General features: G+C 38.4%; 1 protein-coding gene across 3 annotated transcripts in view; it reads right to left on the bottom strand.

Annotated features, from left to right (window-relative positions):
- Positions 1–25,910, bottom strand: part of L (zinc finger protein Lobe) — a 330,367-nt gene that overhangs the window by 50,377 nt on the left and 254,080 nt on the right. For 2 of the 3 annotated variants that reach the window (XM_022082246.2, XM_022082245.2), the window contains one exon: positions 163–380. In XM_022082246.2, the coding sequence (XP_021937938.1) occupies positions 163–380 (218 nt within the window). Of the gene's footprint in view, positions 1–162; positions 381–16,194; positions 16,745–25,910 lie in introns of those variants that run through there. The other variant, XM_022082249.2, reaches the window with a different exon arrangement.

Raw genomic sequence — 25,910 nt, 5'->3', positions numbered from 1 at the left:
ATTAGGTCTGAATAGCTGTGTTCAGAACGTACAAATAGCTATCGAACTAAGTTATGGAAGCCCATGTAGATTTTCGTCTGTAAAAGAACGTCCCTTATCGTCCTTGTAGACATGAAGACCCCTTCTGTTAATCGGACCGACTCACCACAATCTGCTCCTTACCTGTTCATGTTTCTTGAGGTAACTGAGTCTTGGGAACGCCTTGTCGCAGAACTGGCAGGCATACGGCGTCCCTTCAGTCACCCCAACGGTGAAGGTTAATTCGGTGTCGGGCACGTCCGTGGCGGAGTTGGGGGTAGCACAGGAACTAGGGGAGGGAGACGTCTGGTCTTCGGGCGTCTCTGAGCGCCACGATGATCCCGGATCGGTCCCGAGAGCGTCTGTAGCGAAGAGAACACGGTCATGATGTGATACAGGTTCAAAAGTGACTGTTGAGACAACAGCTTAGCAGTGATAGGCCTATACTATCGAACGTGAACTTGCGCAAGTAAGTAGGCCTACATTAGTTTGGTAACGCATCTCCGAGAGCAACCATTGACTCACTGCCTCGTCACTGTGGTTCGTAAAATTCGTCGCAGCTTCGTTGCCTCACAAATGAAGCTAAACTACCAATGCTATAATGTCCACCTTATGTAGATGACAGCTGGTAAATAAATTACATATCTTTAATAAATTCAAAGGTTAATTAATTACTCTATTTTCAAAATATATTTATTTTATCGTAGCTTCGGCCAGTATTATCCAATCCAGACTTTAAATTCTACTGCATTTATCTCAAATCTTTCTAATATTACAGCTCCAAATATCTAGATCTATCAAGAGTCTTAAAACTTTGGGATGCAGACAATATCTTGATTTGGCTTCGTGAAACCACAATACGTGCTCAGATTTATTCATTTGATCTTTAATGTGATTGAAGCGCACCTAGCGGCTGCTCATACAAGTGACAAAGATCGCGCGTTAAAAACTTTAAATTATCGTGCACAGCTTATTTTAATAGAAAACATTTTTAAAAGTGTGAATACAATTTATTCTGCTCTGTATTATGTCTTATAAGCCTACGCCCAATTCTTAAACCAGCCCAATGTAAGCTTCTCCAGTACGCAATTGTCTCCATGATTTACAAGTAATTCACCACTCTTAGCCCTAATACTCGTCCCAAATCTTGTTTTTAAGCGTTCTAAATTTATGGTCCAATTGGGACACAAAGCTTTGCGTATAAGGCACCCGGTAAATTATAGTTCTTCGTTTTAATCGCCAAAGTGTCTCGCTAATGTGGTTCTCTGAACTCGATATATTGAAACAACTTGTTGACCTTCCAGTACCCACACACATTGGTTCATGGATGAATTTAGATCACGATCAACTGAAAGCGCTATTCCACCAAACGAACATCGCACAGGGAGTTTTCTATTCAAAGCTGCCCAGCGCGAAGCAAACATTCTCAAAGGAAAGTTCCTCCGATTCTTACAGTCTCAAGACACAAATCAAGCACGACGCTTCAGAACATACTAAAACGTAATTATATAAACTCATGAGATATGTTACACGACCGTTAAACGGTTATTTTGTAAATAAAATATGTTCTTTTAATTTCAGTATTTGCGTGTTTAATTAACAAACTCACGAACGAACGCTCGTCAAGCGTGACGGACATTGGCTATGATTTTAAGAGCATGTTTCTTAGGCTCGGAATCATTAATTTAAATTCAGCGATCACCCTGAGGTGTGTCCTGTCACTACCCTGTTTGTAAGCCTTTACCCTTTTAAGCTTCAGACAGAAAGAGGACGAACATATTCGTAGTGTCACGCCCCAAGAGAACAGTCCATGCATCAGTATTAATGATGTAAAAGGCCAACTTGACGAATAGCTGAAGGGCGAACTTATCTCTCACAAGCTATTTCGTATATATTATTGTTCCAAAAACCGAGCCAGTGAGCGAGCGAACAGCGTGCATGTATAGTAATGCAGATTAATGGCGTCACATTTTTCTTTCCTACATTTACTCCCTCCTCTTCGTCTTCCTCTGTCCTTTCAAGGTTTCTCTACGGTTGCCCTCTTTCGTTCAGTGATACCCCTCAAGTTATTTTCTCTGTATATGGCGAAAGATATCTTATGCCGTTGATCTTGTAGTATGTGCCTTTCAACTAGATGGCAAATTGAGATGGATTGTTGGGACTTGCAGAGATCAACTAATGTCACGCGTAACCAGGGCCGTCTTGAGGCACGCCGCAAGAGACGTGGAGGGATGAGGGGGCGAGGAAGGGCACACGCTAGGGGCTACACATCCAACGCCGTTCCCCACCCTTTACCCTCCCGCACCGAAACAAATCCCATACAGAGATAGCGAAAGGAGCTAATGTAAGTTGCTAATGATGTACGTAGACTAATATGGCGTTGATTTACTCATAAATACACATGCATGTGTACAAAGAATTCTCCTAGAAGTTCCCAGAAAAATAACGGCTTTTACGCTTAAATCTTCTGTTTTCAAATTGACAGATAATTCACGATTCATGTACGTTCATGGTATTCCGTGAGGCACAAATGTAAAACAGGCGTTACCAAAATCGGTTAACATCATTCTCTGTTCACATCTAACACATATTTGCTAATCATCACTTTATTTACCGACTCACAATATACATGCAAACGTATGAGTGTCTCCATGCATCTAACAAACTGGCCGTTAACTAACTCCATACTACACGGCCCTTCTTGAGAAGCTGATAATCATTGTCCTGATTAATACATTCATGAATTCATCGCCCTGATGATAGAGGCAGTATGACCTCTGCAACGTTGGTAAAAATCGACCATACTACACAGCGCAACAACCCAGAAGACAGAAATCTTCATCGCCCTGATGACGGAGGCAGTTTGAGCTCTGAAACGTTGGTTAACATCGACCAGACTACACAGCGCAACAACCCAGAAGACAGAAATCTTCATACTCATCGCCCTGATGACGGAGGCAGTATGACCTCTGAAACGTTGGTAAACATCGACCAGACTACACAGCACAACAACCCAGAGGACAGAAATCTTCATACTCACCGCCCTGATGACGGAGGCAGTATGACCTCTGAAACGTTGGTTAACATCGACCAGACTACACAGCGCAACAACCTAGAGGACAGAAATCTTCATTCATTTAACAGCCTTTTAAACAGTATCCTCCCATCAAAGCCTAGATCTAGCAAGCGACCTCTTTCCTTCATGTTCTCCAACTAAACTGTAGTCCGTATTTCTTACCTTCCCCATATTTGTTACATGTTCGTCCATTTTACCCTCCTCTATTTAAATGTAAGTGTTTCTTTATCGGATCATCTTGACCATGTATCAGCGTGATAGCCTGTTATCTGCTTCCGTCTCCCCATTAACTGATTTTCACAAAACTTGATATAAACAAAATGCCCCTAGAGACTACCTTCCTACTATAATTTTTAATCCCCTGTCATTAATAATATCAACATGACGGCATGAGATTTTATGTGGTATTAACATCACTAGTGCCACTTAACATCCTGGTAATCTATGTTCAGCTTTTGGTATGACAAGGATAAACCAATGGAGCTATGCATGTGGGACTCTGCATGGTGATGGGTCGTGAATAATTTAAAATACCGTAATCGGATTCTATAGATCGAAATTGAGCAGCAAACGAATAATTAATAAAATTGCCTGCAAGTCTCACTATTGGTGTAATTTCTTCAGTTTCTTGTGAATTTGTAAGACTCTCACGACGGCGAGTATCAAGACGGCTGTTTATGGAGGCAGCAGGCACATCTGAAACGTCTGTAAACGTCTACCAGACTACACGACGACGCAACAACCCAGAAGAAACTACCTCTCGGTGACTGCCTACATAATTAAGACCAACGATGCAACTGCAATTAAGACAATCTGCCTTGGGTGAAATCACTTAACAGCAAGTAGGACGATGTGCAAGAAATGTTTGCAGTCAGTGCGATCCTGATAATATCCTTGTCACACCCGCAGGAGACAGGATGCGCGCTAATTGAGTCTTTCCTTTGCGCTCCCCGGGTGGAAAATGAAGAATTTGAGCCAAGAATTTTAAGTAAGCCTGTTAATTTTCCTTCATCCTCTTCCATTCCCTTCGTTCTCCTCTGTTTCTAGTTAATTCTTTCATTTAACAGGATGAACAGTACATGTGTCCTTACAAAATAATCGCACGTAGAAGCATACAGAGTGTCTCAAAAATATATATACACAATATAATACGGAATATTAACCTTGTGTGCATACGTCTTTTTGGGACATTCTGTATTATAAGTGGACATAAGTCCCTATTTAAATACTCGTTTTGAGAAACGATTTTTGAAATCAGAGCTGATGAAAAGACCATAGAAATTAGAAGTTTAGTTTCATGCTGTTTAATTTTAAAAATAGGCAATTAAGGGCTTTCGAGGACAAAGTTTTTAGTGCAAAAATTTTACCGTTGAGATAATAAGTGACGTGAAGACGTAAAATATGACAGACTAAATTAGAAGAACGTATGATATGAATGAAGAACTTTGATATAAAATTTTGAGTACGTATGACAGCTTGAATGGCCTAGAGTCCATATGTCTGTATTAGCACGTAGCATAATTCGTCTTCTACAGCTGTAGACTGCCTTGGCTGTAATTTCATTTCAGTTCCCTGGTCACTTCACAGATCTTTATGATCTTCAAGTTTAAACATAAACTTGAAACTGTAAGATAATTCTTCCCCAAAACTGATATGCCCTATAAAACTATATGCTCTAAAGTAAAATCCTATGCTTAAACAAAATGACTTTCAATGAAATGCATGTCATTTCAACATGCTTCTAGCCTAGAAGATGGTGAATCACAAAATTATATTATCCCTCTTAATACATAAACGTGATTAAAGACGTTATGAGTCTTGTTATATTTCAAAGAATTATGAACTTTCAACAGCATAAAAGCGAAACGAATCTCGTTTTTACTTAGGCATTTGTAAAAGACAGATGAAATCCCTCTAACATGTTTCAGAGTAGTGCGGAGATAACAAAAATTTGAGTTTACAAATTACGAAAGTTTATAGTTCCACATTATTTCGTTAATAACATGTACCTATAATGTAAATACACATAAAATACCTTAGACTAAATATGTCTCGTTAGGGAATGTGGTTCATGAGATTGAAAAACATTTCAAATGTACAGATAAATCTTCACAATAAGTATAATAATTTTGAGAAACAAATGTCTACTATGGAGCGCGAAAGGTCATTATCCTCTTTACAAGATCCCATAACTGGATCCCATCTGAGGTAAGTTCTCAGAAAAAATAAATTCGATGACATTTCGATTTTACTGCTGATGAAATTTATTTTGGTTACCTGGGGTGGAGGAATCTTCTCTGATGACTTTATTAACTACCCAAACATTATGCAATGGCAATGGACTCCACACAACTGTGACGTCACTGGATCTATTCCCTAATGACAAAGGTCTAATTCCAGAATAAGTGTACGAAGTGCAGTTCCTAATTTCTTCAGTTATTACTTCGTTTTTCGGTCCTTCTTGTCGAATGCTCGACTTCCATTGCTGCGACATTTTTCTTTGAAAGATCCTACAGTAACCATCATCAAATTGCATGATTAAACACCACGGAAGAATTTCATCCCCTTACCGCGCTGCTCTGTCAAAAGCGTGGCGTTGCTAGCTCGCCAAAGCGCTACTGCTATGTACTTTTTTGCTGTGATTGTTATGGTGTTATTGGCCTACGATTTAAACTCTGTTGCCTCCATGGTCTAAAGCTTGTTCTACAAAGATATGTACGCACAGATCTCGATGTTATGTTATAGCTAATCGTCATGAGACAGTTTTGGAACACACGGAGGGGGAACAGAGACGAGCAGACTGAACTCTGTTCATACTTCAATTGACAAATTTTCTTCTGAGTTAAGCAAGTTAACACACGAGTTAACCTGGCACTATTTCTGTCTTACAAAAAAAAAGTCAGTTGATAAATTGTGTTGTGACTCGAAAAGACAATAAACACAAACCATACTTTCAATACCAAAATAAAAATAACCCTATATGAGTTAAGTTCATTAATCTAGTTGACTCAGATAAGAATGAATACAACGTACATGGGAAATTAATTGTAACGCGTAGAATCTATTTCTTTTTATTTTCAGCAAGGAGATCATGTCGTCTGTTGGTTGTTGTACGTTACGTGCCCCTGACGTATAGCAACTACATTTTCCGGGGGCTCGCTGCATGATTCTGGCTTCTACTGTGCCAACAAGCGCTGGTAAGGTCAGAGAACCTGACTTGTGTGCATGTTCACCGGGTGATATTAAAATCTGTAATCATTCACGGGCTTCACACCTACCATGAGACTTCTGTTACATTCACAGAATAGAATAAATTCAAATATTATACATTTCCCATGACCAGAAGGGGCGTTATGGTCAAGGGTAGATATCAATTAATTATGGTTCCGAAGAAACGTAATTCATTCTCTGGAAGCTATTAACGACTTTTGTGTGTGAATGTTTAATTACTGTGAATTTTAATATCACAGGCATTAAATGACTTAGTTTATCACCTTCATCTTTCGACATACTAACAGATATAAAGTCAATGGTAAACAACCACCCGATGAGTTAAACGTGTAGGTGGGCTCAAAAGAGACAGAAGATGTGAAAAATGGCTTGTTGAAGACATAATGATTCGTTTGTTTTTTTAAACGTGCACATCTGTTGGTAGCATAGCAACGTTGCGTACATTCTTTCAGTTGTTATTATAAATGAACAACAGCAGGCGTCTTGATTACTTGTTTGGATTTTTTTTTTTTTTTTTGTTTCTACAAGTTTCAAAAGTCAAGTGGCAGTATCAGTTGCAATTTCTGGCCCGCTCCCCCGCTGAGCAGTGTCATGGACGTCTTCCGCTGACACAGTTTCTCATGTCTGCGTGTGGGAGGGACAGCCACGAAGAGGGTGGATCGCGGGTGAGAGTTACACAACAGGAAGACCTTGTTCTCTTTTTAAGAAGTGTTTAAGTCCTCATGAAGGCGTTTAATTACAAGTTTGTCTCAAGCTTGTAAAGATCGGCGTTCTGTATCATGATGTTACTCTGGCTTTCTTGTTTTGGTCGTGAGTTGTCGTTCACTTCTTACGCGGGTATTTTAGGGTGGCATTTAGAATTACCACATATTTCAAGCATTTTTAATCGTACAATAAAAATTCCTCTATTGTGATTTTGAACACTTCACTGGCTTAGACGTTCATATATCGCAGATAACCTATAAATCTCTTTTTAAGAAAAGAAATCACACTATTGTTATCACAGTGCTTGGAGTCAAAAATTCTATTTATATTTCTACTTTTCTAAATATTCATAACTGTTATTTTTGGAAATAGACGTTATAAATATAAAATTTGTACTGTATGTCATATTAATATTATGTAATGGACCTATATGGCAACTCTTTTCTGAGAAGGCGATAAAGTTTTAGTTGTGCTTTAAACTAACATTCGGAGTATAATGGACAACAAATAAACATTAAATACACCCGGTATTATAGTATAGACCACATACAAAATTTAATAATTTTTTTTAGTAATTGCGGATATTAAACAACCCAATTTATATAAGAACGGGCGTGGCCTCCTCTAATGCACCATTTTATACATCTCATGCAGAAAAGGTAAAATTATCCATGTTGTTAATTAAACACCATACCGTGAAGACGTATTGGGGAGTGATTATATATAACTCTAAGCATTCTTTCCTTGGCACTAGATGGGTTAACTCCATGCTCCGGCCACCTTTTAGCCAGGGAAGCCTTTACCTACTAGACAGGAGGCTGAGTAAAATCCAGAGCCGGTCTGAAAGCTGCACAGAAAGAAGAATGTTGGCATCGAACCCCTGGGATCTAGCTCTTAGACGCTTGGATGCAGTATAAGTTAACACGTCATAAAAATGCTAAATATGCATATGTTACCACAAATAAACAAAATCTGTCGAAAGTAGTTTGAAACAGGAGTTCCTAAAATTTCATAGGCCGAACGCAAAGACATTAAAGGCGGAGTTCATTGTAACCTAAGCTACAGCTCCTAACAGCGATAGGAGTTTCGAATTTTGCCTAGGACAAACGAGTATCGTTTCTTGACATGAATGTAGGTATCTCTTGTAAATATGGACCTATCCCATGTCAGCATAACAGCATTCCTCCAGAATGCGCACAGTTGAGCAATGTGCTTGACAGCCTTCTGAGTGTCAGTCATCTGTTCCCAACAAACTGACTCACGGGGAATGAGGAGCGAGGACGTTGCAACTGCAGTACGAGATTTGCGTGCGATATGCAGCAACATACGAGTACATGAACAACCGCATTAACATAGCCTTTCATGGGATCAAAACTGCATTACAGACAAGAACAGAATAAGAACTGTATTAAAATAACCAGCTACAGAGTTGCACAATATACTGATTCCATCTACTTAGACTTATTGGATTTTTCCATTGGCAACGACGTTCCTCGCCATTTTATAGAATCTAAACATTAATTATTGTATTCAATATTGGAGCCAATATCTATCTTTAAAAACTTGTCATCATTTACAATTAGTCGTTCACAGTAAATGGATTAACCAAGTAATAGAATATTATATAAATTGGAATCAGAACGTAATTTGAAGAATATTATAATAACAGTTTTAGAGAAAGGATAACACTTAAGAGGTATGGCAGATAATTTATGTATAATCAATGAATAGATGTAGTTCTTCTTCTTCTTCTATGGCTCTCCGGTCCGTATTCGGTCCATGGTCTCCTCAATTCTCCTCTTCCATTCGGTCCTATTGTTAGGTCCATGAATAGAAGTAGTAGATGAAATAATTTATCTAAGACTAATCTCAGAAAGCACTAAGAGGATGAACAAGCATAAGACTATATACACTGTAAAATGAAATAAAATTAAATCAAATCCAGTAATTGTTGACAAGTAATCAGCCAGAACACCTGATATGAAGTCAAGGATTGGAGAAAATTATGAAACGGCATGTTAGTCGAGATTGATGTATGAGGCGGAGACATAGGTGGAAAGAAATTTGTGTAACTGAGGGCAGATTTTGTAAGAAAGTATGACGGATGTCTAGATTTGCAGCGAAGAATAAGATGGCTGTCTTTTGGGTTCTTGCGCCGTGTAGTCTGTAGAAGTTTGCCGACGTTTCAGAGGTTCTTGCTGCCTCCATCGTTGCCCTGATAATGGAGGCAGCAAGGACCTCGGTAAACGTCTAGCAGACTACACGGCTCAACAACCCAGAAGCCAGCCGTCTTCAGACTCACCGCTGTGATAACCTCAAATACTACAAAGTAAAATTACAGTTACAAGAATAAATATTGCATAGTTTGGTGGGGGGTGGGGCGATTTGTATTAGAGTCATGGACCACATAATCCCAGTGTTAGGCTAATAGTGCTATATTTTGTTCAGAGAACTCATTAGATGATACAAATAAACAAGTATCGATATCAGTGGCGGATTTAACCTAGGAGATAATGGGAATTATTGCCTCTGCTTTACACTAGACATAAAATGTAAACGTATTTCCCTGAACTGTTAAATGAACATGTATATGCCTTTTTCAACGAATGTAAAATATTCTTTAATGTTTGTGTTGTGTCCGTGAAGTCAACCGAACATTCAGGTATTACTGTAACTGAGCTGGCTTCTTAATTTCGTTTTGCGACAAGCTGAGGGTAGAAGATTTTTTAATTATTCGAGAATGGGTCGTTGTATTCAATCCCCAAAAATTAGCGATCCTAACTTCACTTTTGCACCAAGCTAAAGGAGTAACAAATTCTGTGGAGTGGTGACAACCTGCTACCTGCTAGTTAAAACTTAGACCGTTACAGACAAATGGGGATTCAGTCCCATAGCTACTACTATAGCAGCTAAAAGCATGTCAGCCACACCAACAACACGTGATTAATGCTGCTTTTCTAAACAGAAATTTCTAACGAAACAAAAAAAAAACGAAAGATAAGTATTACAGGAAACAAAAGTCTTGATCAAAAATATTATAACATAAATGTTTTAAATTACGAAACGTTTTTAGTAGGGGTAGAACTTATGATTGCCAGGAATCTTATGAAAAAGCCACCAGGACACCCTTACAAATTACTTGGGTCAACCGGTTGGGTTTGTCCACATGACTCATTCATTCAACTGTCTGAGGCCCTGCGTCTTTAGGGGTTTTATTTGCCAGAAGAAGCTTAATTCATAGTATTCTACAAAAAGTTAAAAATAAAAATTATTTAGGTCCCCATCATCCTACAAAATTTCTTCTTGTAAATAGTTCAAACCAACACCATAACACTGGATCACCCCGGTTCTATTACATCCTTTCCCATATTTATTTACTTTGTACAAAATATGTTAAACGTTTCGTGATTAACTGTCTTAACACACATTTTAGAACCTCCACTATTGGGCACAGGAGAACCGGTCTGCGGATTCAACATATTCCTATCGCTTGAACCCTCCTGAACGTTGTTAGAATCTGTTGATCAGATACATTGCAAAGGCAAGACGGCATCTTCTGCAATCTAACTCATGAATAACTGCCCTGAAAGTATATAAATACATTTATCAACACAAATGAATGATTCTGGAAACTCCCAACTCTAGATTTGTTAGCTACCGCCTAATCGCATCAAGGAAAGACGTAGGCACCTCTAAGTAATCGCCTGTCGTTACCCCGCGGAGTGGGCGAACCTGATTCTGCCACCGCGCGTCAATTGTTTCAATTGGACGTAGTCTCTTGCCAGAAGAACACCTGTGTTACCTCTCTGTGAAAATATGAGCAGATTTCTTTCATACGTCTAGCTGCGTGACTTTCATTTTTATTCTCAATTGAAAAGTTTAGACCTTGCTTTCATCTCTGCTAGCCGAATAGGTGCAAAAGTGGTTCATATCAATCACAAATTTATTTTAAAGCGTTTCCTCTCGTAGTACGATATATTAGTGATCTTAATTACTTATAATTGTCACTGATTCAGTAACCTTCCTCAAAAATTTAAAGACAATGCGCAAATCAAAAAGTGAATACTTTTCTTGTGAAACTACAAACCTTTGACAATCGTTCTGACATAATTCGTTTTGATATGATTCTAAGCAAAATTTTATAAAATATCTAATAAGTTGTAAATATGTTTTATCACAAACAAAACCTAATATTTTAGAGTCTAGAGACATGGAAGCAGGATCTTATAAATGTAAACAATTATCAGCTGCGTGTGTACATAATTTTGAACACAAACTGAAGAAAGCATTTCAAGAAATCAGCATCAAATTCTAACAACGATACGAAGGTTATGCCTCTCATATGATTCAGGCAGATCTTGAAAGAGTATTAAAACAATATTTTAATCTAAAGAATTTACTAAACTATCACAAGTATTGCGTAATATGAATTTATAATGTCAGAATAATGAATATTTTGCTGTAATGTTCATACTTCGTATTCCGAAGAAATCTGGAATTGGTTGTTGGACCGAACGAGCTTTCTTCCGCTCCTGCCCTTTCTACTTTACCTTTCATAATGATCATCACATCTCCCACCGGACATTACTTCCTCATTACACTCGCTAACTACAGCAATCAGACCTGAAGTACTAGAAAGCCTACAAAATGTAAAAATCTCACAAATGAACGAAAAGTAAACGTCACTGATTCTTTAAACACTCAGCATATCAATAAAAAACAGGATATGACTGCGAAACCCTTTTTAAAATCAGAGCAGATATCAGAAGAAAATAAATGCTATTATAACTCATTGTTCCACTGATATCCATACTACAGCAGTTAACGAATTTGGTAAGAATGTGAAATGCAGAGGCAGAGCGTTTGTGATAATCGTGTTAGCCAGGCTAACAATTTAAAAAACGAAAAATAAAAATGTCTTCTCTCTTACATTCGTGGTTCAGTGGTACTCTACACAGTAAGACATAAGCGAACCAATCACATAAAATGCATCGTTAGTGAGACCAAACCAGTCAGCCAGGCAGGCGCTGTTAGCCAGCTGGTAGTGGCTTACATTAGTGGCGGTACTGTTCATGTTAGGTTTATGAGCGGTTTATAAATCTTAAAAACTTGCATACCGCGTAGTAAGATTTTTTATATATGAAACACATATACAAACCAAATTTTTACAATTTAAAACACTTTAATATTTAATGGTAATAGAGGCTGTACATAAGTAGTAATGAGAAATATATAAGTCAGATTAACTGAAACATTGGTTAATTGTTTAGCGGCATTATTCCTGACTATGTTATAGGAAGATAATATCAGAACAGCATTAGAGTATTTCTGGTTTTTCTTTTAAGTTTCTGCAGATGATTAGCGTCATGGATCCACAATCAGTCTCGATATGGAAGCGAAGTGAAAAATACGATAATTCCTGATATGAATCGAATATTGCTGCTCGGCAGGGAAGCGGTTGCTTTAAACGAATTATCACAGAACATACGAGTCCAGCCTCAGTGATGTACTAGTTAAATAGACATTAACAGATAATGCGTTGTTAAATCTCGTTAGTCAATTCCAGTGTCCATGCATGAATTAAATAACGGTATTCCGCTGAGGCCGACGCTATAAATACCCGCTAGTTCGTTTCTACCACAGATATTTCAAACGGCAAGAATCATTACTATTGACTATAACCTAAATGTTATGTAGATCCCTGCAACTAATTAATTTTTCTGTAATTGCAGTAGAAATTTGTCAGGGCCTTAGATACATTATAAATTAAGATTCTGTATAGGTTTATGACAACGGTTGGTTATGAAACTGAGAACCTGTTTGGATGTTGGTACTTCGGAAACAAGTAGAGTCTTCTATTGTTTTTATTTTATTAATCTTGTGTTAAAATCGTGTCAGATATGAGGGCTATATTTCGTAATGTACTGCAACGTAAGCCTACAAACAGCCTGTTTATAAAGCTAATTAGGAATAACAAATTTGTCGTTTTCCTTGTATCCCGTTAAAAGAACACATTATATAAAAGACTCTTCCAAACTATAGTCGTCTAGTATCAGACCTTGATGGGATCTATAGTATTTTGTGTAGTCCAGTGTATTTATTCTTATAAATGCCTTTGTGATGAGGAGTCTCGAAACATTCAAACTGGCTTTCTTATCTAGGTGGAGGCATATCGCACCGATACGTAACAAATATAAAATATACCTACCGGCATTATTTTTGGTGCAGCCGTTACAAAATTATATAGAAATTGATTAGACAGTTTAGACCGAATAGACTTAGAACTAATAAAGTTTAAATAGCCAGTGTTTAAAACTAATCAACCCGGAAATGATTTCAAACAGATTTCTGTAACTACTACAACGTTTGAAACAACAATATTTAAAAACAGAGATATAAGAGATATTTTGTCTTACGAAGTAAAGCCATCGCTTGCTGGGGTCCGCTCAGCTCAAACGTGAGACGCTGCAGTGATGGCAGAAATAAGTCGAGTTAGAGCTGGGTCGGAAATTTCACTTAGGTTTTCTATAACCTCTAACTGATTGCATAAAGCTGAACGTTTCTTAAGAAACTAACACGCACTCAGTCAGTCAATAAATTCTCCTGCTTTTATGGAACCAGTCGGTCAATTACCGTGTATGCAAAAGCAAGCCCCTGGATTCTTTCCTGAGCTACTTAGATCCAGCGCACATTCTGATAACGTATCTTTTAAAAATCATTTTAATAATAACTCCCAACCACACGTTATAGTTGAGTAGTTAGCTCACCTGTTTCGTACTCGGGAGATCCCGGGTTAAAATCTCGGCCCGGTGACCGGTGATTGCAGTTTCTCGTGATTTTCCTCAATCCCTCCAGGCATGCCGGAATAACACCTTAAATTAGGCCATGACCGCTTCCTTCCACAGCATTTCCAAATTGAAACGGTTAAAATGATTTTTTTTAAAGACTTGCTGGTCACACCTTGTGAGATGAAGCAAATAAACACACTATTCGAAATGAGTTACAAATATAAATATAGGGTACAACATCGCAAACCGGAAACAGCGCGACACACAAATTGGACGCCCGAGACGAACATTGTATGACGACCTATGAAGATTCCTACATGGTCTGGATAGACCTTTGGGTCCACATTGACGATGATAATGATGCATATGTTGCATATATTTCTCATCTCCCCCATGCATTCTAAACGCCCCGCCCATTTCAACTTCCTTTATGTGTTCACCTTAATAATGTAAGAGTATGCCTAAACTAAGTTTTCAGCAATTAAGACAGAATCCAGAGGACGGCTCTTCTGTAAATAGTAATGAACCTTCGAGTTTGACTAGCTGAGCGAATATTAGCTTCTCAAGTCGCGTCTGCTTCATGAAGAATTAGTTATGACCTGAACGTTCAAAGACAGAGAATAAAAGAAATATTTCCTTATGCGGGTTAAGAAGTTAAAGTTCAACGAATTTAAGCCCTGTAAACGTCAATCACCAGCCGTCCTCCTGACCTGGAAAGAATCCTCTGCTCTTCGCCATTACTGACAAGCACATTTTGTGAAGAGTGATTCGTGTTTGGTCGACGAATAGAACCAAATGGGTCTAAAGGTTAATTGGTAAAGAGTAAATAAATGTTATCGCATGTTTAGAAAACTTACACGCAATGACGCGTGAAGAACATTGTCCGAATTTACAGTAAAAATCAAAGGTCTGTTACAGTCTTAACCCTTGATACTTTATTTAGGACCGAGAATTTTATACATAAGTATTTTAAGTAACGGATCAAAACCCGAATCGAATTATGAGATTATTCGTAATTTTCTTTGTCCCATAAGCTATAACAACAAATTGGCACATCACAGTAAGCTGAAAATAAACAGTGCTACACGTTCTGTCAACGTTCGTCTTACAACTACTGAACTACTTAAATAACGAGAAGACAAAGTAAGATTTGGGAAAAATACAATTGCTTTTAGATTATTTAACAACACACCTTAAACTTCAGAACTAAAATGAGTAGAATTAAATGAAAAGATAGTTATAACTGATGACATAAAACGAGGTTGTAGTGACCTATTCTATTCTGGCATTCACCTAGAGCGACTGAAAAAAAAATTGAAAAACTGTTGGTTAAAATAGCGGATAATGTAGTCCAGGATAGCACCAGGCACCTTGCTAACCTGCTCAATGTAATATTTCAAGCTCTCGATATGAAAGCTTGCGTTCACAGTTAACTTATTTGATTTTAGAACGACAGTCATGAATCATGAAGGACCAAATGTTCCGGCCTCGTGAAGCTTTGAGGTGTAGTGGCTAGAATTCCTTCACTGTATTCGAGGAGAACCCAATTCGAATCTCGACTGACAGACTGGCAATCCTTGCTGAGACATTTATGATCTTCCTCAGTCATTTCAGGATTTAAGACACATGGTAATAGTACACAGTTTAGTGCAAACAGACAAAATTTGTTTCCTTCCATGGATAGGTAGCACGTTATTTTGCGATCTTCTACCAGACTATACGACGCTACAACCCAGAAGACAGACATCTTCTAGATACATCTTATTTGAACAATAACAAATACAAATTCTAGAAACCTTTCAACGTAAGCTGGTCATAAGCAACTGACAAATATCCTCTCCATTAAGTTATTTCAGAAAAAAAACATTAAGTTTCACATTTATGACGGGTGAGGTAAGGTTACCTTTGTGATTATATAGGCACCATGCCATTAAGGCGTGTTACACCATAGAAGTTAAATTATGCACATTCATAACCTTGGCAATAGATCGTCAACGTTAGCTTCGCACTCAGAGTCGGCAATTATCCAGTGAAAATATGCTAAAGCAGCTGATAGAATTAAAGCTGCGTGTATTTCAATTGTCTATTTTGTTGACAGCACTCTTGAATGATAATGAAGGCGCAATCTCTTTATTCATTATGAGTTTAATTTAATTATTATTCTAACAGCTTCAAAAATTGTTGCTTATATCAGTACGTAATGCCATCTAGTTATTTAAAAGCATTTGAAACATTCTACACATGTAGGGACAACAAGAATGGGCTAATTCTAAACAATGGCCCAGTACAAAGTACTCTGCCTAATTAAATCTTTCCTTGACAGTCTACGAGAGACTAGACTGAAAGTGTTTCAGAAATTACGATAAATATTTGTACCTTTGATGTCCTGTTCGCTGACGTTGTGGTTCTCCTTGTTGGCTTGAATTTTCTCTATCAGCTGTTCAAGGCGACTACTGTTTCCTTTGAATAACATTATGACTAATACAAAAACAAGACTGATTGACGACGTTCTCTAAAGCAAACATTAATCCAGCTTTTCACATTCATCAATAAGTCTAAAAAGTTGTGGTGCCAGATATACGTGTAGTTTTCACACGTCGTATATTAAAATATTCACCTTCGTTCATATCCTACTCGCGCGTTGGAGTCACTTTATATACACACGACCTTGATCAACTGAGACGACCACAACACAAATATTTATCAAATTTCTTCACGATTTATGCACTTATACAAATGTTCATAAAATCAAAGTAACAACCATTAATGTTTAATTAGTGTTCACTTATCTACAACGATTACGAAAAACAAAGTTCAATTCCCTCTGTAAAACGTTTTGTTGTCCAGTGGGTAAATGCAGATGATGTTGACGTATTCTGCTAAGATCGGATGCACTGAGCTTAATGAACATGTGCACAGACCAACAGCAGCTTCTGGACTGCTGGGGCCTCCAGTGTTTGTGAAGGATCTCCTTGAAGATTTGGAGAGGGTGGTAGTGTGGTGGTGGTGGTAGTAGTAGAAGGGGCTACATGAGGAGAGGGAAGAGATTTTGTCTCTTCTTAGTTCTCTCTCTCTCTCTTTCTCTGTCTGCAAGGACTGATACCATTTAGTTTGAAGGTCTCAGAGCACGCAGCTGAGTGAAAGAGAGCGATCCCATGCCTCGCTGAAAACAAGTCCTTTCATTGCATGTGACCAGCAGTAGGTCCCACAGGTTTTTCACAGATTTCCCCCCCACAGAGTGAAGTGAGACAGAACTATGTACACATGAGTTCAAGCGCCCTATGTTACATTGCCAAAGATCTCCCATTGGTTAACCAGATTGGTGTAGCGCCCCCTGGGAAGGCGGAGTCATACAGAACTTCACTCCCTGGGGGACGGATAGGAGGCCTCATGCCTATTTCATGGTGACCTCTTCCATTCAGGGGGAACCAACCCTCAACGCTGGTCCTAAGTCAACCCCCATATAACACACATCAAGTTCCGAAAACTTGTTGGCAATTTTAGTGGTGCTTCTGGTTGAAAAGAAGGGTGTGGGATACAATGCCACGAAACCTTTCCAGAGAACACTAAATTCGTTGTGAAAGCTTAAATTTACACTGTCAGAGGATTGTAATCTACTTAGTGGGTAGTTTGCCCGAAGTTGGAACAAATCTGATACTACTAAGAATACATATTCTGACACTAACAATAATTGAATTTAATTTAATTCAATTAAATTATTTTAACGTGCTGCACAATGAACATACTTAAAGTTGTCCCTATGGATCAAGCTATGAATGTACATGTATAGATACGACAATGTTTTTCTTTTGGAATGTGACGCCATATAGATTCGAAGGAACATACTGCCTCCATCCTCAGGGATGAAGTGACGATGTTGGGACGTGGAAAGTTTATAGGTTCATAGGGTCAGAAGAAGGACAGCTGCCCTCTCTCCACTTCTTAGCACCACCACTTTAGCTCTGAAGATGGAAACAGTATGTTTCTCCGAAACCCTGGTACTATTTATTTTATCTACACGGCGGATGAATGTAAAGCTCCAGTCGTTCTTATCTTTGGCACTCTATGCTTGGACTACTTTACTGGCGGTCCATTACCAGGTGTCTGACTCCGGTCATCCAATCCGCCATGTTACTTTACTGAACAACTATTCCTTTCACATAAAGAAGACAATGATAACGTTCAATAAAATGAGCATACTTTTAAGCATGCTACGTCAACAGAAACATTGTAAATAATTTTTACTTCAATCGTGGCTTTTCCTTTTCGAATTTTATAAATAGCGTAGTTTGACATTTTAATTAATTTAACCTAGGCACATAAGCTTTCGTCATTTAATAAACAGATAGTATTATATGACCATGATAATCTGGAACCAACAAATTAAGGAGAGAATATCAGTTTAGATTTACCTCTTAAATCGAAAGCAGACCTCGTACAGAGATAACTAAACATACACATACTAGGGGCAGTACAAAGTCTTATAAACTTTAACAAACTAATAAGGCCCTATCACTGTACTTTATCAAATTAGGTTGGACGTAACAGACGTACCATGAGGTAGCCTCTTGGGGGTGGTACAGATCTGATTAATTCCACGATTATAAAGCACGTCTGAGCACGAAGCAAGGAGGCGATTTGTTCTGGTAAAGAGGGAGCAGCCCTGCCAATATAGGGCGTGGGAAGAACTTAAATTCCACAATCTCAAGATGAAGAAACTGCAGCCACGGTGACGAAGTTAGTTGCACGACCGGCACATTCTGCAGTTGGTTTTTTAGCAGCTCAGCAGATACAATGAGACGCCTTGCCACTCAATCTCTTTAAAATTTAGCATGGTGTCTACCACCGATCTTCATTCGTGGGTGCAGCAATCACCGTGCTGGGCTCCAGTTCAAACACTTGTACCATCTCTGCTAGCACTTCTTATAATGGCGTTGCTATGATAGTGATTTTTATGACAAGATGAAATAGTCTAGTTGTTCGTAATGTTTCTAATGTCTCATAGGAATTTCGTACCGGATTGAATTTGCTGTTAAAACAATAATGTTCTGGAGAACGACTGTGAGTTTTGATGTCTAACAAAAGCATTTAATTTCGTATACAAAATCATGCATACAATCAAAACTGTTTACACTTTAAAAAACACTTTGTGCCAAACGCTTTTCGACCTCAAGAGGTCATCATCAGTGGCGAAAACATTAATTCATTAGACTGTCTATTAAAATCATACAATTCATGAGACGATGGTTTATTATAAAGCACTGTAAGAGGTCAGTTAGGGAATTTATATGACGAAAATAGAAGAAAAACGTATTTTTACACAAAGTAAATATCGGGACAAGGGAGTCTTTTGCAAGCGTTGAAAAACAAAATTTTTTCTGTGAAATGCAAATAGGCCTGATGTGGTAATAAATGCTTTGGTGTTCAGGACGGTAAAAATAATATAATTACAGAGAAATTAAGTAGCTATCCTACACACGCCCGAAAGAATGGGAAAACCCAGAAATATCTTAGTCTCAAATAAGTGGTCCACGGTGAAGCAAACAGAGATATGAAAGCAATTAAATCTTAAGTAATTAATAACTCTGTAACATTTTCCGAATTTATGAGACACAGACAGAAATATAGTCTCTTAAGACAAAAATTAGTAACCCTACTTGGAAAGACGAAAAGTTGAGGCCTAACAATATCATCTTATATTTTACGAAGGTTTTTAAACCCAGTACCGTGTGTGGCACTAAAACATAAAGCAGCAGATGAGATAAGACTCTCTATTATTTTTAAATACTTCGGAGTAAATATAATAAATGAAATTATAGCAACCAGTACCAAATTAACAAAAAATTGCATGGGCCTAACTACAAGTGATTTCAGGATGGATGTGACCCGCGAGCCGCCAGTTCGACCACGCTGCCCAGATCGAATGTGCTAGAATCGATCTCGGATCTTCGAGCTGAGGTCCTATTTAATCGTCTCAGTCCAGTAATAGCACATAAACCAGCACGATTAAAAAATGGAAACTCCCAAATATCGTACGAACAATGGAGTACGTCACTTGGTGCTGTATGTGAACACGAAATTTATTTTCTAAAACTCATGGTCCACTGGTGAGTGCCTGTAAATGATGATGTGATGGAGCGATTCGTTCTGGATGTTATCCTATGCAAGCACTGAGATCGGCTAGCAAAATCTAACAACAGCTACGAGTAAAAAATAAAACAGCTTACACAAAAATTGAAAAGAAAGAAGCGTCCAGGGATCATGGGAACATGACCTAACTGCAACTATGCTTGTCACAGAAGCTGTGTAAACAGAACAAGTCTTGCTGTTTAATCGAATAATAGTATGTACCTCGAGGATCTTGGTTAATGCTCCCGTCGCCAAATCGGGAGATTCAGCGATCGAAACTCGGCAGCATTAAATTGTTGTTAGTAAATCCCGATCGGGAGGCTAGAGTGCTAAATTTGAATCCAATGATTTCAAGCCTTAAAGTTTTAATTGTGTTCATTAGAGGATATTATTCTTCATTTAATTACTTGCAATTGTCTTAATTTACCAGTTAATCCCTCATTCAAGTATATTTTCACTTCCTTCTTCATTTAGTTTATTTATTATTTTACAGCTAGAATATATAATTCGGATTGTGATCGTCTGCGTTGTGTCGCCGTGCAGTTTTGTAGATAGTCAAAACCGAAGTTTGGAAGAGATGGAATCGGTAAGATTGTCCAAAGTCTAAACTGCTGAGTTCATCGGATAAAGCTAATCTCAACCCCACAAAGGGCGAAGGAAAAATATCAGAAATTGTGCATCACGTTAATGACATAGATTCGTCAAAACCTCCAGGCTAATATTATCTTTGTTATCTGAAGTGTTTTCTTTAGTCTCTCATTGTAATAATTTACGGTTCGTTTCCTTGTATACCTAGGTTTCAAGACAGTAACAAATGTCAATAAAACTTTACTCTCGTATTTATTCTTATTTCATTTCATATTTCAGAAGTACCAGCCAGTATGCGATCCTTATTAAGAAATCATAGATCAAGCTATGCTGTTGCTCTCTCTCTCTCTCTTTGACGCTCTAATAATTATTCATAATACTTCGCAGTGTTTTTACTACGCAAAAAGCGGAACACTCAGAACTATGTTTGGTGTCAAGACAAATGAAGTAATTGTAACCTTTCTCGCTTGTGGTCAAAGAGGTTTCTACGCATTTGTGACCGACAATTTAAGTCTAAGCTATTTCTCGTTTTAATAAGTAAAGATTTATAAATATACAAGTCAGTCTATAGTCATTGTTTGATTTTTAGCTCACTTTCTTCATGCTACAGCCTGGATACTCTAGTCATCTAGTGGATAGTCTCGAATTCAAAAGGTCTTGGGTTCAATCTTAACCGTCACCAATGATCTGATAGTAAAAATTAACAAGAAATATATTAATATATTAAACAATAAACCTTCGATGACTCTCAATTTTATATTGACAGGATGAACTCTAAGAAAATTCAAGTTTCTCTGCGTATCACACAGTGGGTGCAAGAATTATTAAAGATGCAAAGGTAAACTAGTTCCACTAAAGAAACAAAAAATGAGAAACAATCATGGTCACGTCTAAGTTACAAGGCAGCTGAAGAAGAAGAAGAAAGGACCGTCATATCCAGCCATGTCGCGTCCCAAGCAGACACGTACCGAACTAACGTGCATCATTTGCGGTTTCTCAGTACGGTCTGTCGATTGAGAGCAGCTGCAACATCTAATCTCTGCGGTTTCCATAAATCACTACGCTAACGCCATTTTGTTCAATACAGGTGCTTTATAAATTGGTTTGTAATTTCCTGGCGCTTTCCTCAAACTGCGTGCCAACTTCGATTTTTACCATCTTTCTTAAACGATTTTCAACTGTTCCAAGATTGTCGAGTGTCTTTTATTACGCCTAAAGTTCAGAGAACAGAAAACAGAACAAACACCTTTACCAGTTTTAAAAATAAGTACATGGAACTCTTTCGGAAACTTTCGTGACGAACAGACACAACCCTCTCACTTCGTTCGCAGTTCGTTCTCCTTTTCAGACTGGTAAGATTCAGATATGATTTTTTTTAAAATTGAGAACATTTCTGACAGTTGATAAATTAGTCCAAAAATCGTGACAATAAAGGAAAATTATCCCGGGTAATTAAAGACGAGTGAGGGGGGGTGGAAATATAGCTTCACGTATCCTTAACCTCAGCACTAGTTTGAGGTGAGTGGTCTGCTTCGGGCTCTGGCCGCTTTATTCCAAGGGAAAGTGCTCCCGATGTCTACTGGACATGAGGCTAGGTGAGTAGATGCAAATTGTCGCGATCCTCCGACACGTCGTTAAACATAAACCAATGCTCCTGATCGGACCGAAGGTGTGCGCATGATTGCGGGGCGGGGCGACACGGGGGGGAGGCCGTGCTTCGACCTGCGTGCTGCGGTAGAAAGGGCAGGACCTTCCTTGTGCTGGACTACCCGCCTCGTGGCGTGTTCCTCTGTCGTAACATAAATAACAGCGTAAAGATGCAAGAGTGTACAGTACAATCCCTTTCCAAAATTCTTGCATCACCAGAAATAATTATCCCAAGAAGAACTAAGAAGATTCTCCAGCTATTTGCACTATTCTAATGGCACAAAATGCGATGTTTTCAATTCTAAAAGCGAATGGCTCTGTGTATTTAAATGACACTCGTCTATAAGTTGTGTAGAACATAAACTACCTAAGTAAGTGCACAGAAAAGTCTATTCTGTTCGAATGTTAAAAATAAGATTCGATGTCTCATGACTAGAAGTCTTGGAGCCTGGCGCACTGCTTGATAATATAAGAGTGTAAAAAGAGTAATTTTTAAAAAAAAATATTAAAAAAATTCTTTTGCATCATCCGTTATATGCTTACTATCGTTTAATTAAATAATTTTATGATAACATGACTGTCTACATATTAGCACGTATTCATAACTGAACATAAATATCACGTATTCTTACATGAAAACCAAATTTTAATGAAAATACAAGGAAACTATGTAACTCACAAGAATTAGATGGAGTGAGATAGCAAAGCTCGAAGCATTCCACATATTAACACATGCTGGAAGCGTTTTGGAGACAGATTTCTTTAGACGATGCAACTATATTGTGTGGATAAGAAATATGCCTGGCAACACACAAAACCTACGCGACGGTGCGGAGCCTGGTTCTGCCTCTGTTTCGAGGGGACAGGAAAGAGTCTACTTTTATTGGGACCCACTGGATATGAAGTTAATGCTTAATGCACAGGCTGTATGAGTTTTGAGGTTATCACGGCGGTGAAGCTGTCGATGTTGGTCTTCTGGGTTTTAACGCTGTGCGGACATGTAGAAAGATTCCAATGTCTTCAGCCCCGAAGATGGAGACAGTATGATTCTCAAACAAGCCATACAAAGCTTACGGTAATATTAGTCAGGCAATAAGCAAATTAGAACGAAATTTTTCTCATTTCAGTCGCCGAAAGGATTTTGGATTATTACATAAACAGAGTGTACTCTCAGTTTCGTCTACGAGAGGAAACGACAAAGTACACTGAATGGAGTTACTTCCTTCAAGCCGAGTCCAGTTTCAGCTTAGAGGGAAGGTTACTTCCGGTTTCCCACTATTCCGTGACTTGGTCTCTTAAGTACATGGTCGTGTGCTGTGAATTACGTCGTCACGCCAGACATTTTGTTATTTATTACGCGCTGTCCACAACGCCTGGCAACGATTTACTATCGATCTATAGTCTATCCTTACCACTGCTGCAAGTAATGATAGACTAATTGTATTGATTTCGCCATATTTGCCACAGTTAAGATCGTGCCGTTAAATACAGAAGAAGGGGTTACATATTTATTCCCCCAGAAAAGCCATCTTTAAATATTTGGAGGACATAAAATAAAGCTTCTTTTAGTACAATTTAATTATCCTATGATCTGCTCACAAACTCATTAACCCACCAGTTAAATTACATTTTATTATATTAACCATGTTCTTGTTTGGTGTGATGCCGCGCCACATTGACTCGTAGGTAGGCACCAACGTTTCAGAAAAATATATTATTTCCATCTTCAGGGCTAAAGATGGAGACTATGTTTTTTTGCGGTGGTATCAACCTACGAGTCCATCCGGCGATTACATTCTAAAATAACTTCGTCATCATCACAGCAGTGAAAACCTCAACCTTACATTTTTTTGTGGATTATGACAAAATGTATTACGTACTTAAAACAGTGTTAACAACAAAACATTTCGTTGGATGGGAAGTCTGTACAGCTGAAAAGTAGAATTTACTTGCGGGCCTGCTGAATTTGTTTTTCAACTGAGAAACTCTGTGTACAATCTAGTGTGATCTACTCAATGCAGTCACATTCAGCATGGCCAACACACATGCACGCTCAAGTGTGACGAACGGCACTGAGATTCCTATTCTCTGTAACTGGGAATAAGTCATTTCATTTGGAATGATTAAGGTCATCGACTTCCGTGGGAAGAATTTCTTACGTCTTTAATACATTTATCATGTATAGTACTAATATAAGAAAGAATGTATTTTAATGCATTGTTCCAAAGAAGATAATATAAAATTTGAATGTTAAAATTACAACCGAAGGATCCTGCCCAAATAAAACTTTGTTAATCATAATGGTTTTCAATCCGAAATACATAGGCAACATACTAACGTAAAAATACCCTGTTCACCTTTCTCCACGTAACCAGCATAGAAGAATTCCAGACTTCCTGTTGGTGAACAGTTAACGAACATTCAAACACTTCAATGTTCACTGTATATTTTAGTTACACGGTTATGGTTGGCAAAGAAGTCCACGGCCTCTCTTTCGATGATCTTATATCCACAGTTTAAAGAAAATCACGCTTAGGATTAATATCATGCTAGTGATGGAAAAACAATTGCACGGTTGACGAACCTTGAAGTTTCAGTTGGTAATAATTAAACAAATACAGCAGTTCTTAATTCGGTATTGCCCCCACGTATATCTGCAAAGTAATACAATAACTGACCCGTGACGCATCTAAGTAGAAATGAAAATTTTAAGTGTCAAAAATGTTGCAAGTGTGATAATAGAAACGACAGCTGCAGAACTCGTCATTGTTATTATGTTCGAAGGTCGGAAGCCTTTGAAGTCGAGGCTTGTCTAAATAATATTTAATAATTCAGTCCGTACCGCAAAGAAAGTACAAGACTTAACCATTACAAAGATCAATTTTAGTTTGTCCCACTATACGCCATGTAGGCGTTTGGGGTGAGTGGAGGTATAGCTCCTACTCTTCCTTGACCTCGGCACTAGATGGGGGTGAGTGGTCAGCATCACGCCCCGGCCGGATTTACCCCCGGGACCCATTGTAGAGGAGGCTAGGTGGGCCCCAGAGCCGGTCGGGACGCAGAGGCTAGAGGAAAAATCCTCAGCCCCCGGCGGGGATCGAACCCTGGTCGTCCAGCCCGTAGCTAGTCACTATACTGACTGAGCTATCCCGGCTCATACAAAGATCAATTAGTTAATGTTATTTAAGAACACAATCGCTATTTGCACTGAGAAACGCACGAAACACTGAAATAAAAATGCAGATTTATTGATTGTTAAAGTAGGTGGTACATATAGTTACCATTAAACTTTAAAGACGTAAAGATTCCATAATGTCTTACAGTGTCATACAGATCAAATTTTAAATCAAGCTGTGTAAAACAACAGAAGGTAAACATGACACGTAACAACACCGTTTTAGATATTTTAACCGATCATTACGCTCATAGTAAGGGGAGAAACTAAATTGTATCGCCACGGAAATTGCAAGACGATCAAACTGCTCTGTGAACAAGGGAACATGTCCGCCGGCAGACAATGACCACAGTCCACATACAACGTAACTGTTGTGTACCGTCTCCAACACCGGCCAGTTAATTTGGTATATTATTTGTTTATCCCCAGCCATCAATGTCTAAGCTCATCATTACCTGCGGTTGTATGTCGGTGAATGATAAGGTGACAGTTTGTAGGCTGCACAACAGCAACGAGAGGGGGGGGGGACATATTTGGATTCCAGCACTGTGCA

Source organism: Zootermopsis nevadensis, unplaced genomic scaffold (genome assembly GCF_977971745.1).
Source record: "Zootermopsis nevadensis isolate Lab colony 2312 unplaced genomic scaffold, Znev_1.0 Znev_ptg000029l, whole genome shotgun sequence".
NCBI classification, from domain to species: Eukaryota; Metazoa; Arthropoda; class Insecta; order Blattodea; family Termopsidae; genus Zootermopsis; species Zootermopsis nevadensis.
The sequence above is the reverse complement of the archived record's forward strand: the minus strand, read 5'-3'. Positions and strand labels throughout refer to the sequence as shown.